At 36.5% G+C, this 18,614-nt stretch overlaps 1 protein-coding gene across 1 annotated transcript in view; it reads right to left on the reverse strand.

The window, feature by feature from the left end:
• Positions 1-18,614, reverse strand: part of LOC139720834 (leucine-rich repeat-containing protein 71-like) — a 112,353-nt gene that overhangs the window by 15,612 nt on the left and 78,127 nt on the right. Inside the window, 4 exon segments of the mRNA XM_071632171.1 lie at positions 2,754-2,783; positions 5,759-5,782; positions 11,416-11,482; positions 15,923-15,994. Coding sequence (XP_071488272.1) covers positions 2,754-2,783; positions 5,759-5,782; positions 11,416-11,482; positions 15,923-15,994 — 193 coding nt within the window.

Here is an 18,614-nt window from a genome sequence, read left to right on the forward strand (position 1 = left end):
GCTAGCATACACAGCGACTTCATGCATGTATTAAACTCTGTGTAGCACTGCCTTACTGCAAGGAAAAGTGTCGAGCTTCCTCAGGTCTGCAAACTACATGTAAAGTCATTAATTTGGATACTGAGTATATCACTGAATCGCTGTGACAGAATACTCATTTTCCTTTGACTTTCTCAAAATACACAATAATCATTTCCTTGCAACAAATGAATCATAATACAAATATGAAAACACGACCATGGTCACCTCTTCTTTTGATTTATCAATGCACACTCTTTTCATCAACTGTACAAAACTGTTTTGCAAGATTGTAAAAAATGCCCATCATGGCAGAATAAGAAAGATCGCCTTTAATTTGTAAATATTTTCTAATTCCTCACACTGGAATTAGCTTATCCTATGATATTAGCTGCAGAAATCTGTATACACATAAGCTTGAAACCCCCTTCAGTGCATACATTACACACTGCCTCTCTCCATTTACATAGATGCTGGATATGTTCATATCGGACAATGCATAGTGACACATCTCAGTCTATCTATAACTGTTAATGACAAAATTAGCAATGAAGATAGGAAGATTTTCAGGCGAGAGAAAAACGGGATCTAGTCAACAGTATTAATTGTTTATCCTTACAGCTGTCATGAAGCATATAAACTCTATCACACCAACACAGAGGGATATATATTACAATTTATTACTGTTAGAATCTACAATTTCAAGTTCAAGCTAATCCTAACAAATCTATGAAAAAAAAAAGAAAGAGAGAAAAACCCTCAAAACAAATATAGCAGTGACAGTGTCACTAAAATCAGACAAACAATGTGATGATCGCAGAATTTCAAAATTGTTTTTTTTTTAACATATAAAGTCCAAGCCAAATATGCAAATTAGAGAAAGTGATGTCATGAACTAACTGTAAGTCTTCCATTCGCATGCACAACAGTTTTAAATACATCTTTTTTAAAGACTGTTTTGACATAAAATTCAAGCAAATAATATCCCCCACACAATGTTATGTTATAGTTGCAAGAATCCAGTGAGAATGACTTTGAAAAGGGGAGCATAGTCACAGCTCCTAAAAAACCCCAAAACAAAACACCCCCCCCCCCAGAATATATGCACGAACCAATGACAGTGACCATATGATGCAATCACTGACTTGTCTTATTTGCATATGTGATTGTGACTCATATCATTTTGCTTAAAACATGGTAAATTCCCAACTCCTTCCTTTGCTTTTCCTTTATTTCTGCCTGGTCAGATTTTTATACCAGCCACAGATATTATGTTTTTAGCTGGTATTGGTCTGCCTGTTAGTCTGTCAAATGTTGGATTAGCATCTTTATGTCAAAAATCATGAACCAACTTCATGAATGATTTTATCTATTCATTTGTTTTTTCATTTAGCTATTTTTGCATGGAATATCAGAATTGGCTCAGGAACAAAATGAAAAATGTTGGTGGTGATCCTGAAAAAATTTGTAAAGGAGTATTTATCATGACAAGACAGAAAGGCACTACATATGAGTTGCAACATTTTGATCTGTAATTCTTCATAAATCTACATCTATATAATTGCATGTAATTGGCATTATTTATGAATCACTGCTCCTTGATTCTTCTTCTAAGTTTGAAGAAGATTCAAATTCAGGACTTTGCTTGACCTGTTTAAAGTCACAGAAAGTGGCTTGCAACAGTGAACAGGTCAAGAACTGAGTGACATTTCTGGGAAAACTTCAAAGAAATTTCTGGAATAAAAGTTTGTTTAAATTTCAGCAGGGAATTTAGTGGCTGACATAGTCATCAGTTTGACAGTTCATACACAGTGATATGGACAAGTGTTAGTAGCGAAAGGTGTGGTTACAAATTTTCTAAAATGTTCATTGCTAAAGCACTACTCCTTTGAACACCAGTGGTGAAGCAAAAGGGTATTGTGAACTCCATGGAATTTGTGCTGCATTAAACCGTTACAACTGCTTCTAATAATTATGATTGTCTTTTGCTTCTGATAGGGAGTGCGCAGGACAGCATTATTCATCTCCGGTATTAGGTGGGGCAAAAAAATCATAGTCACATGCACCGATGAAAGAAACTGAAAGGAAAAAAATAAGAAGATATACAGTGTATGTACTAGAATTGAAGGAAGAAGCTGCTCACGCATACTAAAATGCGCTTATACAACTAGAGACGAGAAGAAGACAAAAACACTGCGCAGTGGAGCAGAAATAAGGAGTGTTTGCTTGAAGAATTATGGAGGCACGATGCCGTCATTGGATAAAAGAAAAATGGATGTGAACCACAGGAGAAACAGACAGCGAGAGAGAGATGGAGAGAGAGAGAGGGAGAGAGGGAGAGAAGACAATGTGACTTTAAATCTGTTCTCCCACAGGGCGTGCCACGCAAAAACTAACATCTCTAAAACATTGCCCGGTGCCTCTCCGGAAATATTGCCTTGTTTTCACACAGATATGCCACAGAAGTGAGGTTGGTGTGGTGAAACGCAGACAGCATCCCCCGGGGGAGAGGAAAGTAACGAAGGAGAGGATTCAACTCCTCTCTCGGAGGAGGTGGAGCCATCTTTGCTTGAATCTTATTTATGTCTCCTTCCTTTTATAGATGTTACATTTGGACAGGAAAAGAAGGTAACAAGAAATTATATTAGTTAATCCTACTGACCCAAGAAAAGAAAGAGAGAGAGAGAGAGAGAGAGACAAGAAGTCTCTCAAGAGACTATTTGATAGTCGCATACCTATCATAACTGCTGTAGCACGGCCGCCACCTTTGGGGGATGACAATAAATGCAGACATTTATGGCGTTTATGAAAAAACAAACTTTTGAAAAAGCGATAGGGTCAAGGTGAAATATGAATACATTCATGCAAGCATGGTCATGATAAACGAACATACAGCAAAAAAAAATTCTTGATACAATGAGCTAAAATGAATGCGAGGTCTACTTTGGGCAAGCACACAATGTATTTTGAGCAGAAGTACTGTACAGCACGTGAGAGCTTGCTGAAAGAGAGTTTGAACAGCTAAAGCAAATCCGGCACTATATGTTCCTTTGCCTTTAAATACCTGAGGGGCATTTCATGAAGCATTTTGTCAGATATCTTTTTTCTGACGAACTGTTAGAGCATACTGAAATCCTTGCATCTGATCAGCGGAGAGCAAATTTGTTTGACATATTTGTCGGACAAAATGCTTCATGAAATGCCCCCCTGATCGCTATTACATAAGTTCCTTTGCCTTTAAAAACCTGATCTAGACTGCATGCCATATAGGATTTCACTTGCAGTTACTGCTTGATTCCACTTGACTGTCCCTAATTGTAAGCTGAGGATTACTACAAATCATATCATCCTAAATCAACACCTGATCATGCATTAAACAGATACCGAGTCAAATATAACTCCATTACCACGATTGTATACACTGAATATATTACACGTTTGTACATACAGATAGATACGTACACATACATGTATCATGAGGTAATGCATTTGCATATCAATGTCAGTAGTAAGAGATGTACATGTATTTCAGAGACAAGCAAGGTTATTGCCAAAAATCAAAAGTACAGTACATGGACACAACCTTGAAGTCGGCATTGTAAAAAGCCACTTTGTGGAAATAAGATGGTACATTACTTTTACAACTAGAGTCATATATTCATTACATCAAAAAGACATTCATACTGCAATGGCACAATACCATGCACCCCCCCAAAAAAAAAAGAAAAAGAAAAGAAAAAGAAAACGAAAAGAAAAAGAAAGAAGAAACAATAAAACATGTTTGTCATTCATAGATAAAATGATGCGCCCTCAATCACTGGCCATACTGCAGTACTTTTTTCACTAAGATTATGCTGCATGAATAAAACAAGCAAGCACATTAAGTGATTCCCTCACAACAGTTCACACTTGGATCTACTCTGCTGAGATGGTCCACATGGGGATACTTATTGATGGAGCTTGTAATACCGACGCTTGCTCCTGATCTGCGGCTACTGGTATGCGAGAGTCAGTCGGCCAATCCCATCTAGGGTAAAGCAATGCGGGATCTGCTGAAGGTGCCAATTGGGAGGTATATACTCTGGATACAAGATTAGTGGGATGAATATGGATGCTTTAAAAAACATATGTCGTGGATAACAAAATGGAGCTGCACAGGCACGCCGTCGCCTGAGTGCTGTTGACAACAATTGGGTGGAGTCAAACCACTTATGGATGATTGAGTGAGGGCACAGTTTTGACAACAGGATTATAAAGGAATTGCTACAGTTGTAAGATCCCAACTGATTCATTCAAGCGTAATTGCTATGTGGTTGACAAGATATCTAGATGGCCACAACAGGTTTATATTGTACAGTCTTTTTTTTTTGTGGTACATCACACAGTTCTTATGATGTCAGCATTTTCCTATTGTGTCGTTGATTTTTTAATAGTTTTATGGTAAAACTGCTGATAAAAGTGCATTTTTGTAACTGGCTTCACTAGAGGAAATCTACATTCTATATCAAAGTCTGCATTTTTTTTTTTGAAGCCATGCTTAAACGAGGAGTAAAATCTTTGCACAGCTTTTTAGTTCTTTAATTGCGATCTTTGCAACTGATGCTAATTCTATAGCTCACAGGAAATGAGGTTGCATATCTTGCAAGCAAAGAAAAAGAAGAAGAAGAAAAGAAAGAGAGAAATAATCACAGAGGATTTAAACCTGCCTTTGGGAAAAGTAATTTGGATGAGATATTCACCAAATTGAGGCATTGCTTTGGAAAAGGCCGAAGCTTTGTATCTTCAAACTCAATCCTTCTTTTCTTTAATCAGTATTCTTGCATACTGATATTTTTCCTTTTTCTTCTGTTCTTACCTGGCATAGATATGCTACGAGGGAATTCTGGTGTGGGAGGCTGAAAATGGAAATTTTGGTTATTTTTGTGGAGTTATTTTGAGTATTTTTGTGATGGTTGTGTGGTTCTTGGTTTTCAGTTTTATTTGTGGCAAGTTTTTTCTTCTTCTTTTTTTGTAATAAGGCAACTGCTCTCCAACTTCATAAGCTCAATTACAACACACATTTGGCCCATCTGAATTATGCAGCATTAACCTTGTATGATCAAAAACTCACACAGCTCCAAAATACTGACAAGTCATGTGATATTGCAAGTGAAATACATTGAAGCAGTGGTAGGCGAGTGAATACGTGCAGATGATGGTGAGTGCCATGTACCTCCTATGGTGCGGTCGTGGCAGTAGTTTTATCGGCAATGTGAATAGCACCTAATGCCGCTTTTTGTCAGTGAAGGAAACTCTTGTATGTCTGATCACATCGATCTAATGACTTTGTTGGAAATCTCATAGATGCACAGACCTGAACTGCACTTAAGTGAGGGTTAGAAATAGCTTTTGCAGATTATGAAAATCACAGCGTGCTGGGCATAATACTCATCCATGGATGGATGGTAACGGTGTGAATTTTAACAGTGGATCTATCCTTCATGAGGTGATAAGGTGTGAAGAAACAAGCTCTGCCGAAACAAATTGACAGAATAAGTAGACAAAATGAGTATAATGGCAAAATGTGCAGTAGTTGAGACAGGCAACAAAATAAAAAAAAAGAACATAAATGAAAGTACAAACAGAACAAAAGTGCAGAGCTATGAAATGCTGGATTGCTGTGGAAGTGCTGGAAGCCAATTTACTATCAATACTTGACAGCTACGAAATGAGAAAAATGAAAGGTACAGCTATATCCTACCAGTTAATGACATTTTAAAGCCAGCTACACAGGATAAAGGGAGGAAGCAAAACAAAATGACAAACAAATGATTGAGAACTTGCACTTGACTTCATGCACGGAGAAATCTGGAAAAGAAAGGTGTACATGCATAGTTACCAAGATTAGTGCTGAGATTCTTGGATGGAAATTTGCTTGACCAAACAGGAGATTTTTATTTCTTATCTTTTATTCATTTGCAAGCATTAGTGCATATACACTGTAAAAGCACTTGCAACCATATACAGGTACGTGTATGATAAGCCTTGTTGGAAGATTTATTAACTGTTATAAAACCAAAAGTTTTAAAGACAATGATAAGTAAAACACATTGAACAAAATGAAAGAAATGTGCCTCATCTAATTTTCCTGTAGTTAGGAAGCGTAACGACGACTTTTAAGATTTTTTCTTTCAGTGGGTGTGATATCTAAAAGCATAAATGGACAAATATCATGCATTGCGAAAAGGCAACAAATCTGAATGCTCCTTTTTCACGTGAGGGCGTGAAAGAGAATGGTGCACTAACCTATATCTCTCTCTTTCTGTCAACGCTTTCTATACAACAATAATTCTAAAAACAGATAGCTGTCAGTCTCACAACAAAACCAGTTCACACAAAGCCCTGTATGATCCACAGTCACTGGGTGCCACTACTATCTCACTGGCTGTTTGCAGAGCTGAGAGATATTTTAGATTGACATACCACAGTAACCCTCCCCTCCCCCTAAAAGAAATAATAAGATAAATATAAATAAAAAATAATAAAAGGGCAAATGCCAAAAATGTGAAAAGGCTGCCTTAGATTGTCAGTAGGCCTATATATCACATTGTCTCATCAAACTGCTTTGACACTAAAAATCATGAGGACTGGCTAGAGTTCTGAAATATTTGAAATTGGGAAGCTAATTGATGTGTGAATTGGAATTTGTTATCACCTACAGTAGTATACAATTCAATTAGCACATTTACAAGTCTGTTTTGTAGCACCCATACAAATTTACCAAGAAGCTTGGCCTGATGTGGTTTTTCAAATAAACAAATTTATGTAAAGTTGTCTGCTCTACTCGGTCATTACAGTGGGGAAATCTACTTGCAAGCATTTGCAATGGAAGTTTGAGACGGTAGGTCTGAGAGAATGAAACCCAAATAAACATGCAGACTGAGTGAACGCAGCAACATTAATACTAGAACACATCAGCGAAGTTTCATGGAAGTCAGATGATCAGTTGAAAAGTTATGAATTCTTAAAGTTTTTGTGCAGACTACCTTGTTCTATAGTTCATGACGTCACATACTGTATGTGCCACGATATAGAGAAAATGCAAAGAGAATTCCTCTTTTTTCTTTTCTTTTTTTTTGAAAAGTACACATTCCCTTGTTTTCTTCCTGACATATGTTTAGGGTAAGGCCCCCCCCCCCCCAAAAAAAAATATATATATATATATGTTGTATTGGCGTAACATGAGATTTTCAAATAGGGTTGGGCAGGCGGATTTTTTTTTTTTTTTTTTTTTGCTACCTGTATTTTAAGTGTAAAACTCATATTTAACAAAACCCCATTCGATAGAGAGGGTCTGTTGCATCCAAAGTTTGTTATATCACTGGTTTAAAAGCCGTCACGACATACCGGTCAAAATACGAACGAACAAATTCCTGGGCTAAATCACCCAGCGCCACAGACAAATCGATTCTCCAAATAATATTAAATAAAATCTTCGAACCGGACTTGCCGGTCGCCGACACGCTGTACTGCGTGGCCATTTTCCGACACCAGCTGTTGTTGTTTTTGATAATTCGCAAACCTGTATCGCGCCCTCTCTCGTTAAAAACGATGTATTTCCTCTTTTTTTTTCTGAAAAGTTCACGGTCGGGCGGGTTAAGCCAATACAACAATTTTTTTTTTGTGCCTAATATTATTCCCCCCGCTTTCTGAGACAGGTAAGTCAAGTGCTCTTTCATTATGCCAGAAAAAGTGAGCGCTTGTTCAACTTCTTTATATTTTCTTTACAGTCTGTGTATCAGCCATACTTGAAGTGTTGTGGTCTTCTCACTAAGCGATAGTTGCACCAAAATTTAAAGAATTCATAACTTCTGAACGAATTGTCTGATTTTCCTTTGATAAACTCTGCCGATGAGTTCTACTAATATTGCTGCATTCAATCTCTTTAAAGAAGTAGATATGTGAAAGCTAGAATGGCACTTTAACCCGTTGAGGACGAGTCCCGAGTATTCTCGGGCAGGTGTCTATGAAAAATGTGTGTTGTAGCAAAATCAGTCCGTCCTCAATGGGTTAAGAGTCTTGCTATAAAGATAGAGTGCTTTTTTTTTAAAACAATTTCTCCACCATGATTTCATTTTTTTCTTCAGACATACAAAGTGCAGTACAGCTAAAGAGAGACTAATGAAGAAAGAAATGAAAAGGTTTTACAGAAGTGAAAACAGAAAAGTGTGGTGCATTTCTTGCAACTGTTATAAGATATTCATCTTCGGTGTATTCAGTAATATTAAATAGGAATAAAAAGAATGTCACCCTAGCTCAGCAAGTATTCTGTTTACCACCGTAATGTCTTGTGACAAAAAAAAAAAAATAATAATTTTCAGTAGCTTGCCAAATTATGAGATCTAATAATGAATAGAAGATTTTCATGATAATGATATTATGCTTAAAGGCAATGTTTAGTACTTTTGTCTTGCATCATAAGGTCCCTGACAGGAATATTCAGCCATGTTACATTACTGTATACCTCACAGATTGCTTTAACAATCTGTGAAATGTACATACAGTCAAACCTGTCAAAGGCAACCACCAATGGGAAACAACACAAGTGGTCACTATAGACAGGCAGGGGGCTATTTTGAATTTCAACACTTGCATTCAGCATTTAAAACCGCATGCTATTCTTAAAAAAAAAATAATAATAATAATTTTCCACGAGCAGCTAAAATATGGGGATTTTTTTCCCCTTTACCACTTGTAACTTCATTAAAGTTTTCTAATAGCCTTCTTTCTGTTTGCTTGTTGTTGTTGTTTTTTAATAGGTTTTGGCGGAATTTATGCAACAAACATAAAAGCTAGTGTATTCACGGCTGATAAGACAGGTTTGACTCTATGTGTATGACAAGAATATAATGTGGTCAATATTACCAAGAATTACAATTTCAAGGAAAACAGTGAAAAAAAGGAAGAAAAAGGTCTTTTTCTTATATAACTTAACACTATACTCAAAGCATACAGAAATTTGTGTACATTGAACTCATAGGCTATTACAAAACAGACAAACTATATCTGGTACCCTGTTGAAGCATGAACACATTACATTGTTTGGTCAATCGCTAACTCACATAATTGTGAATATTACAGTTAAACAAATTCTTCATCTAGAATGTTTGAATTACTTTGATGAAAACACGAACTAGATCAAACAAATCAATTCTTATATTTGGAATGAGATGTCAATATATAAACAAATTCAAACAAACTTCACACTATCCATAATGCGATTGAAAAGACATCACCACAGGTTCATAGACATATTATCCAGACACATTTCCTTCCCACATGAAATTTGACAGATATTGGATGATGTAATAATATCATACAAGATGGGACATCAATGTACGAATGTTCCTCATAACAACCAAAAAATACAATTACTTCACAAAATATACAACAAAAAGTAATATCAGCAAATACAGACACTCTACACAATACACTTAAGATTTAGATTTAAAACATTTATGTCAAACCAGTAAGATCTTTGATAACAAATCCACCTGCTTGGCAAAAGCAAAAATGGGTCTATTTAAAAAACAAAGTATTTACAAGCAAGACATATTATCCAAATGTCAAGACATTTAAGGTATTAAAAATGGTTGCACAAAGGATTCTCTTGATCCAAGAGTGGATTGGAAGCAATTGAGATTTATACACACTTAGAAGCTCTTACCAATGACAAGTGTGTAAAATATAAAATGTACAATAATTCTGTCTGGGGAAAACTCAACATGACAAGCATGCTATGCATCTAAATGTTACTTTATGAATATTCAAAACAGAAGTTAAAAACCGCATGTCGCACACATTCTTTAAGGTCACGCTGGCAGCATGCAAAGAACACATCACAATCGTTTTATGGTGATTTTCTTAACTTCTGGAGCAGGTCATGTGACATGGTTTGGCTAATCTCCTGACTAGATGAGGCAAAATGCATAATTTTGCTGGCAGAAATTCATAAGCTTTCTCTGCAAGGGGAAAAAAGCACATCATTTTTGCCCAATTCACAGTATTTGTAAGGCAAAAATTGCGCAAGATGAGCAGCTAAAACGAAGGAAAAGAAATGGTAGTAAAATGTTAAATAACATAATCCTCAAAACAAATTCCAGTAGAGCAACATACTGTCTAAACAACTCATGCAAAACTTCAAAAAAAAAATAACAGCAATGCATTGTGTTGAAAAATTAAACCCGACAAAAACAATGCATTGTCTAACAGATATATTGCGTCACTGTCATATTGCAAACAGCAGATTACATACTGTGCTCCAAAAAGGAAGACAATAGAAGCCGAACCTAGGTCAAACCTGCTTGCAATGGCCACCTCCGTCAAATGACACCAGTAACAAATTGCTACATGCATAATTATTGAGGATGAGTTAAATTTGAGATTTTTATGTCACTGGCACGTTGCCATCTCCGAAGGCAGCACAAGATTCAGTGTTTCCCACAGTCGCTATAGATGCGACAGCCATGCACAAGTACATTGCGTGCGTGGGAACTAGAAAGGAACTAAATGCAAATGGAAAACTTTCTGTAAATCCTACTTCAGACATTCTCTGAGCTGTTTGCATGATTGCAAATGTCTTGATGTGTAACACCCCTTCTGGCACAAATGATTGCTATCATTTTTAATGTTTACACAACTTTGCATTTCCAAATAGTGGCTGCTACACCTGTAAGAATTGAAAATGGCTATCACCAACTGCCCCCTTTTTTGTTTTCATTTGAAATGAATATAGCAAAGCTCGCACTGCCATTTTCTTTTCCCAGAATAATTCCTGATTGAACGGACAGAATAACTAAATAGCCACGTAATAAACAACAAAACTGAGACATGTTGTATTGTAGAAGGCACTTTGAAGAACCACAAGATTAATTTCAGCATCCCCCTTGCTCTGAGGCATGATCGCGTCTCAAGAATCTTTGACCGAGAACCAAAGTGACATTCTACGGAGGAGATTAGGATTTTCCCCTTTTCTCTCCACGTTCGCCGCCTCATGCATTATCCGAAAGCCATTAATATGTGCTTTAATATATTATTACATGCCTAGAAGCTGTCCCCGTGAAATAAAAATGAGCCCAAGCTCAACCCTCCATAAGCTTTCAGATTTGGTGGAGCAAGTCCATCAGATAATATCACTTCTTAATGTGGGCATTTGTCGGGAGCTTCTCCCTCATAAAGTCTGTCAAAGTAGCATCGTACTCATTGTTATAGTTCCCGTGGGTGGACAGACGATAAGGGGACTCCCACATTAAGCAGAAATGCCTGTGTGATGCAAATAAAAGCTTTTAAACACTTTCCTCACTTTAAGATCAAACCTTTGCAGCAATACAAAGTTTTTTAACAGAAGTTGTATTTTACCTTTCTTCCATTTGTCATCCTTCTTCGTTCCTCCTTTCTGTGTCTCCTCTTTCTCTTTCTTGCTATCCTATTTCATCGGAAAGGAAAAAAAAAATAAAGGAAAACAAATGCAAGTATAAGACTTTTAACCTTATAACAAGCCTTTCAATGATGAGCAATGACTAGCAATTACACTTTGCATCATGAATTTTGTCATCATTTGGTGCACTTTACAAGCTTGGAAATTGCAACACCCACTTTCATTCCCTTGCCGATTGGATGCCTTTCACTAGATAATGGCTGTTTCCGTAATGCCAGCTTGCAGATACTAGGATTACGCACGTGATATGTCATCCTTCACGATGCTGTTTGATTGTCAGATCAGCATGAGAAAGCCAGGTCTTTTTTGTTTTTTCATTTGATTTTCTAAGAGAATTTCATATAATTGATGAAAATAGCAAAAAAAAAAAAAACACCTATAAAAAAACTTCATATAAAAGTTCTGTTTGCTTGTTTTGTTTTTTTCTAAATGAAAGAAAGTTTTTCTGGGAAATATCACCACCAGACGAGGGCAGATGGCGGGCAGTGACCGTCGTCTCAGGCAGATATGAACTCTCTCTCTCTCTCTCTCTCTCTCTCTCTCTCTCTCTCTCTCTCTCTCTCTCTCTCTCTCTATCTGGCTGTTTATGGTATTCCTTTCATATGGCTATATTCTCAAGTGGACACTGAATACTTGCAATATCTTTACCACTCCAAGCAATGGACAACCATCACCAACAAAAAGCAGTTTAGAACAGCCAGGAAATGGTCCTAACATGTCAACGAAACACATGTTTGAACCATTTAAAAAAATTATCAAATTTCTCCAAGTTCTTGGTCCAAAAATATATCATTATATTTTTGACATCTCTCTCTCTCTCTCTCTCTCTCTCTCTCTCTCTCTCTCTCTCTCTCTGTGTCTCTCTATCTGTCTTTTTCTCTGTCTCTGTTTTTCTCTTTTCCATTTCGAGTCAATTTTCTCACCATACTGCTGGGCAGCATATAACTTTTAACAATTTCAGAAACAGCTGTCATGCTTTTGGGATAAACAAAAATATGTGGAGACAATGTCAACGTCTAAATCAGGTCTAAATCAGGAAAGCGCAGGCTTATACTCTAAATGCAGCAGAATTCGCAAAGTAGGATGAGTACATGTATGAGGTGTAAAGTGATGTTAGGCCAAAATTGCTTGCTCCCACACATATTATATTTTGTCCTTTTACTATTCCACGATCATCATTTCTGATTTTATAGATTATTTGTCTATAACAGACGCAAATTGCTTCATATGGTTGTATGTACCTTGATTATACAATAAACATGGATTTCATGATTGAGGTGGGCATTTGGAAATCACTGATATTCATGCCAGTTTGCTTTATATCAAATCACAGAAGCATAATCAGCACAAGTTTTGAGTGGATTAGTGAATGATTAATTCCAATTAGCCAAAATGAAATCACATGATGGCGACCGCAGGAACAGGGTATAGGGCATCCGCCATGGGTTACAACTGGGAATTGCATTCCTACACGCCATTTGTTGAACATTTAGCTGTTTGCAATGAGGATTAAACTAGTTCTCTAGGTTCACCATGTACGTAATGTTAAAAGTTTCATGTGTTAATGACTAATATGTTGGCATGTTTGAGGCACAATAAGGTGTACATGTATCTCTGCCAGTCTCAACTGCACTTGCCTCTTTCATCTAGTAAATAAAAAAAAGCCAACAACAATAATCACACCAGGGCTGGCTGTGTATACATTGAGCATCTTGCAATCATGTTGCAAAGCACTTCAAAGCACCATGAAATGGTATAGAAAAAAACACACAATATTTATACTTCAAAAAGCAGTATTAAATGGCTGTAAAATGAATAGTGATTGCAACTACACTGTACATGGCTGGGCATGTATTGTGTGAACCAACATTAATTTGCAACTTTTCATGATTAGCAAGCCGCAATTCAGAATGAATCAGAAAAACAAAAACAAAAACTGTCCTTCTTTTTCTGACAAGAAAGTTATGCTTTGAACAAGATCATATTGAATACAAAAAAAAAAAATAGATTAATAAATCGTGTGAGCAACATCAGACCAAAAATACATTAGCACTGATGGCTTCTTTGCTAGTGATCATAGCATCCCAGGAGCAACCTGCAATAGCTGGAGTTGTCATGTGTCTCCAGTTTTAATGAGTTTTGCATTAGACTGCTCTACTTTTAGTTTTCATGAATTGTCATGAACTGCACATATCCACTTTTCTTTTCTTCATGGCTGATTTCAAAGTGATTTCGGAAAAACTTTTCTGACATAGCCTTCAAGATGGTTACAGTTTGTTATCCTGGAGTTGTTTTTTTTTTTTCTTTTTTTTTCTGAAGGTACGTTAATCCAAAAATTAAAAAAACGGTTGTTATTCTGAATTTTCATTATCACAAAGGTGCGTTAATAAAAAAAAGGTATATGAAATTAAGGTTCCTCACTCCGAAGGTTATCAATATCTGACAGTTCATTATTCAAAACGTATGTCTATTTGAAGATGAATAGCAGTTCATTATTCTGAAGGCTTGTCATTCAATAGACAAAATGAAGTTCATAATTCCAAAGTACATTTTCAGATTAACAAATGAAATCTTCTTCCATTTTTGGATTAATTAAACTGAGGAATAAGGAATCTTATTTCATTTTTGGATCTACAAACCTTCAAAATAGCAAACCTTATTTCATTTTCTGACAGATGAAACTTTGGAATAAAGAACATCATCCTTCAAAATAACTATTAACAGTTAACACACAACAAAAAGAAAATTATCCAGTACTTCAAAAACAGGGGGAGTATACTTCAGGGGGGGGGGGGGAAGAGGAGCTACTACTATCAGTAGCTTGTGTGAAACGATTACTTTCTCTTTAATACAAATTTACCTTGAAATCTACAATACAAGGTGCTACAAAATATTTTTTTTTAAAACCACTTGCCCACTTGGGCAAGTAGATTTTCATATTGCTGCAGAATATTTGTCTTAAGTGAATTTCACTTGCCCAAAAAGAAAGTACAAAAGATAAAAGAAATGATATATAAAATCACTTGTATGTCAAGGGCTTGATAAAACACAATCATCTGGATAAACAGCAGATGTTGGTTTGCACACTTAAACACATTGAGGTATAAACAAACTTGGTTCAATGAAATGTCGATGTTGCATTGCATTGAGACTTCTTCTTATTATACTTGTTGGAAAGTTGCCGAAATGAATTAAAATGCATTGCGCACTGAACAGTCGTGAACTTCGGGCTTCTGTATGGTTGACTTCATGGGTTTGTAGGGGGGAAAACTGAAAAAAAAAGTGGCTTCAAAACTGGGCAAGCATTTTTTCTCATTGTTCCAAAACACTTGTCCAACTTTGATTTTTACTTGCCCCCAGGCAATTGGGCAAGTGCTTATGTAGCACCCTGTTAAAATGAATATTCTTTGAAGTATTCAATATACATAACACATCACCACCTGCCCTTCAACAGCCACTTCCAATTGCACATACATGTAATGTATCAAATACAGTAATTGCACACTCAACAACGTTAACTGCTTTTGGGGCTTTGCCTTTTTTTCTTTTTCTTTTGTTGTTGTTGTTGTTGCTTTGTTGCAATGTGAAATGATTAACAAGGTTTAATCAACACCAGACAAAGAGCAAATTACTTTTTGATGTTGAAGTAGTAAAATGCTTTCTTTGGCAGAAAGATGACCAAGCTGCAGATTGTAAAGCAAGAAATAAGCTTGCGGTGTTGCTCTAGCAAAGCATTTAATCACATGGCAAGCAATGCAATACAGTACATCGAAAAACAACAAGAACTGCAAGAAGTAGCTTATATCTCCTTGTTGGCGAGCAGAGGCAGAAAGATGATTTATGTCTGACACTGAAAGGCCATTGGCAAAAACGCGAAGCGCCTGAATGGGCTTGGGAATCCTCGAAAGTGAGTCAACTACAGGCAGGGGACTTCATGTACTGATCCAAAGGGTTCAAATCGAGATCCAATTTTTTTCCTTTGGGGAGGTAATAGTTGCTTTATACTGAAACAAACACCAAATAAATGCAGCAAAATGCATAAGGAGAAAAAAATAAAAACAAAACAAAACAAAACAAAACAAAAACAAAAACAGGGCAGACAAAAAGACAATAACAAGCACTAAACAGGAAATTGAAAGCAGGTGCTAACAAATGATTTACATGAACAGAGAGACTGATGGATTATAAATAATGCTTTAAAACATTAGAATGAGTAAATAATGTAAACATAATTATGCATCAATCACAAGCAGATTTTACAATAAATCATAGTTAAGCATCATTAGCATCTTCCCAACGACCAGTTAGATCATGTAATATGGTAGCTAGAATTATCAGCATAGGGCTGCAAATCAAAAGTAATTTGGTAGTAGATCTGCCAAAATCCAAAATTGCAAGTAGTGTTAAAATCTTTCTTTTGTTTTCCACTGATGAAGCAGTTACCATGGTAACAGACTTGCTGCCCTTGCTCCTCTCCTCTTCCTTGTCTTTCTTGCCATCCTGGAAAAGGGTCAAAGGTCAATTCTTATTTCTTTTCTCAAGCAGTAATAAACAAACAGGTATGAAATTTCCCACAGTATCATAACAGGTATTACCTGTACACAAGCTTGTTATTCTGGAAGAGAATCGCTCCAGGAACATTTGATTCCGTTAGGTGATAAATATGAATGAATCTTTTAGGAGAAAGTTTGATGACTCACAAAATACATTCTCTTTAACACAAAGCTATCCTATCTACACTGACTATGAAGGTTCCAGGCTTACATATACTGCAGCCACACCACACTTTTACACAGGAAAGTAAAATCACACATTTTCTACTACAGTTACTACTCTCTCTCTCTCTCTCTAAAAAACAAAAACAAAAAAATGCAACAATTGCAAAAGCTGAACACATAATATAAATATATATGTATATATATCTATATATGTATATATTTATATATATATGTATATATATATATATATATATATATATATATATATATATATATCATGCATACTGCTATAAAGCTGAAACAATGCCAAGATGGAAAGCACAACAAGACAGTCAGCATTCACACATGATAATAGGGGAATTACTCCTAAATAGATGAGAATGACTTCTGAATTACCACAGGAAGAGTTATGTATAATATTTCTGCATAATGAAGTATATTGTACCTACATACATGTATCAACCCTAAGCCTCCCTGAATTAGGACTACTGTACATACTGAATATTTCATGAAGTTTTTATTTTATTAGTTTTTATTTTCACGAATTTCTTGAGTCAGGTGCTATTTGCGAACTTAAAAATATGCAAAAATATTAACCCTCATTCCAACATGAATGTGACAGACATTATTCTGTTCGGTACTATGCTTCACAAATGCGAATTTAACCACTCGTGAAATTTGTAGGGAAGTCCAGATTCGCAAGAAATTAGACTCACTAAACAGTATACAGTATACTCTTGTATGGACATAAGATAATTTTATTCTTTTTTTTCAAAATCTTCTGCAGAATTGGAAAACTTTGAGGCACCATGTATGAAATGCATGTTCAGCTGAACACAGCATTGGGGACAAAAAAAAATATAGTACTGTCTCAAGCTTGGTTTAGGGACAACTACTACATTATATTTAGTGGCCAAATTTCACAAAGGTAGTTTAGATTTAGTGACATGGATTATGCAAATTTTGTTTCCGTTAATGTGAAATATAACAGATCGCATACGCCAACAGACATTCGATAATAAACGCGGGCTGATACTCGCATGTGACAGGTACGCCTACTTTGAGCTTGTTTTCAATAGGTCATTGACTAAATTTAGACCACGATGGATTTGGTTTGCACTATCTTGGTGAATTTGGGCCGGTATGTTTTTGTGACAGCCTTCTTCCCCAGCCTCCGGGCCTTTTGCCCTCCCATCTGTAATCAGTTGCAAATCTCCGTCTCTGCCTTCCATCCCCTCATCCTTCTCTCACTGTTTATTAGGGAGTTTTCGCTACACGACGGGAAGACCAAGAATACGCCAAAGCAATCAACTGTGACAGTCCCCGCACTCGGACTCCCGTACCCATTATCTTTAAAGCGGTTCTGCTTTCCCGAAATAGGATGGAGGCGTGACAATAAGATCGCTGATTGGCTGGCTGGCTGGCTGGCTGGCTCAATCCTGCCTGGCATCGAGACCGAACGCTGCAATATCGTACTTTGGCCAAGTACTGTACTCGTTTTCCCCAGGACTGGATGTTTTTCAGATTTGATCATGCGCAGAAGCAAATTTTGCACATGGCATGCTCAACTACTGACTGTGTCGTGCTTGCGAAAACTCACTACTACCTCTGCAACAGAAGAAGGTTGTATTTTCATCGCCGTTGGTTTGTTAGTTTAATCGTTTGTTTGTCTGCGTGCAAAATAACTCAAAAAGTTGTGAACGAATTTGAATGAAATTTGTAGGAAGAATTGATAATGACACAAGGAGCAGATGATTAAATTTTGGTACTGATCCTGGAATTTTTCAATGAATTTTTTGAAGGACTTATTATATTTTGGCAGATAAGGTCAATGAACTTGGGAGTTCAAGCTGCGCGTATTTGAGGTTTGTATACGCGCACTGAAGTGCATGCTCTGCTCGGGCGAGGCGCCGCGCAGCTGGAAGCTGATTACGTATACAAAAAGCTTCTATATTGGGCGATTCTCAGCATGCGTGCATCGGTGTAAATGAGCTGATTGGCAGAGGTATGCACTCTCTTTCTAGTTTCTGCATGGCTTTTAAATACCTTAAAGGGACTGTACAGTACTGGTTGAGGTAGGGATTCATGTTTTGAACATTCCTACGTGAGATAATGAAAAGCCTCTTATGAAATATGAAAGAGCATGTAATTTTAAGAAGGATTCAACGTTTATTTGATAAAAATTGGTTTTCAAATGGCTGAGATATCCAAAAAAGTGCTAATAATAAAAGGCGACATGCCCCAACTGTATTAGTATCTCTTTGTTTCACCTTGTTTTTGGATATCTCAGCCATTTCAAAACCGATTTTCATCGAATAAACTTTCGATACCCCTTAGAACTGCATGCTCCTTGACATCTCATAGAGTGGTTTCTGAATATCTCACAAAACGTTAAAAGCTAA

Source organism: Diadema antillarum, unplaced genomic scaffold, assembly GCF_040938485.1.
Source record: "Diadema antillarum isolate AM-2024a unplaced genomic scaffold, OU_Dant_1.0 scf00000134, whole genome shotgun sequence".
Taxonomy (NCBI): Eukaryota; Metazoa; Echinodermata; class Echinoidea; order Diadematoida; family Diadematidae; genus Diadema; species Diadema antillarum.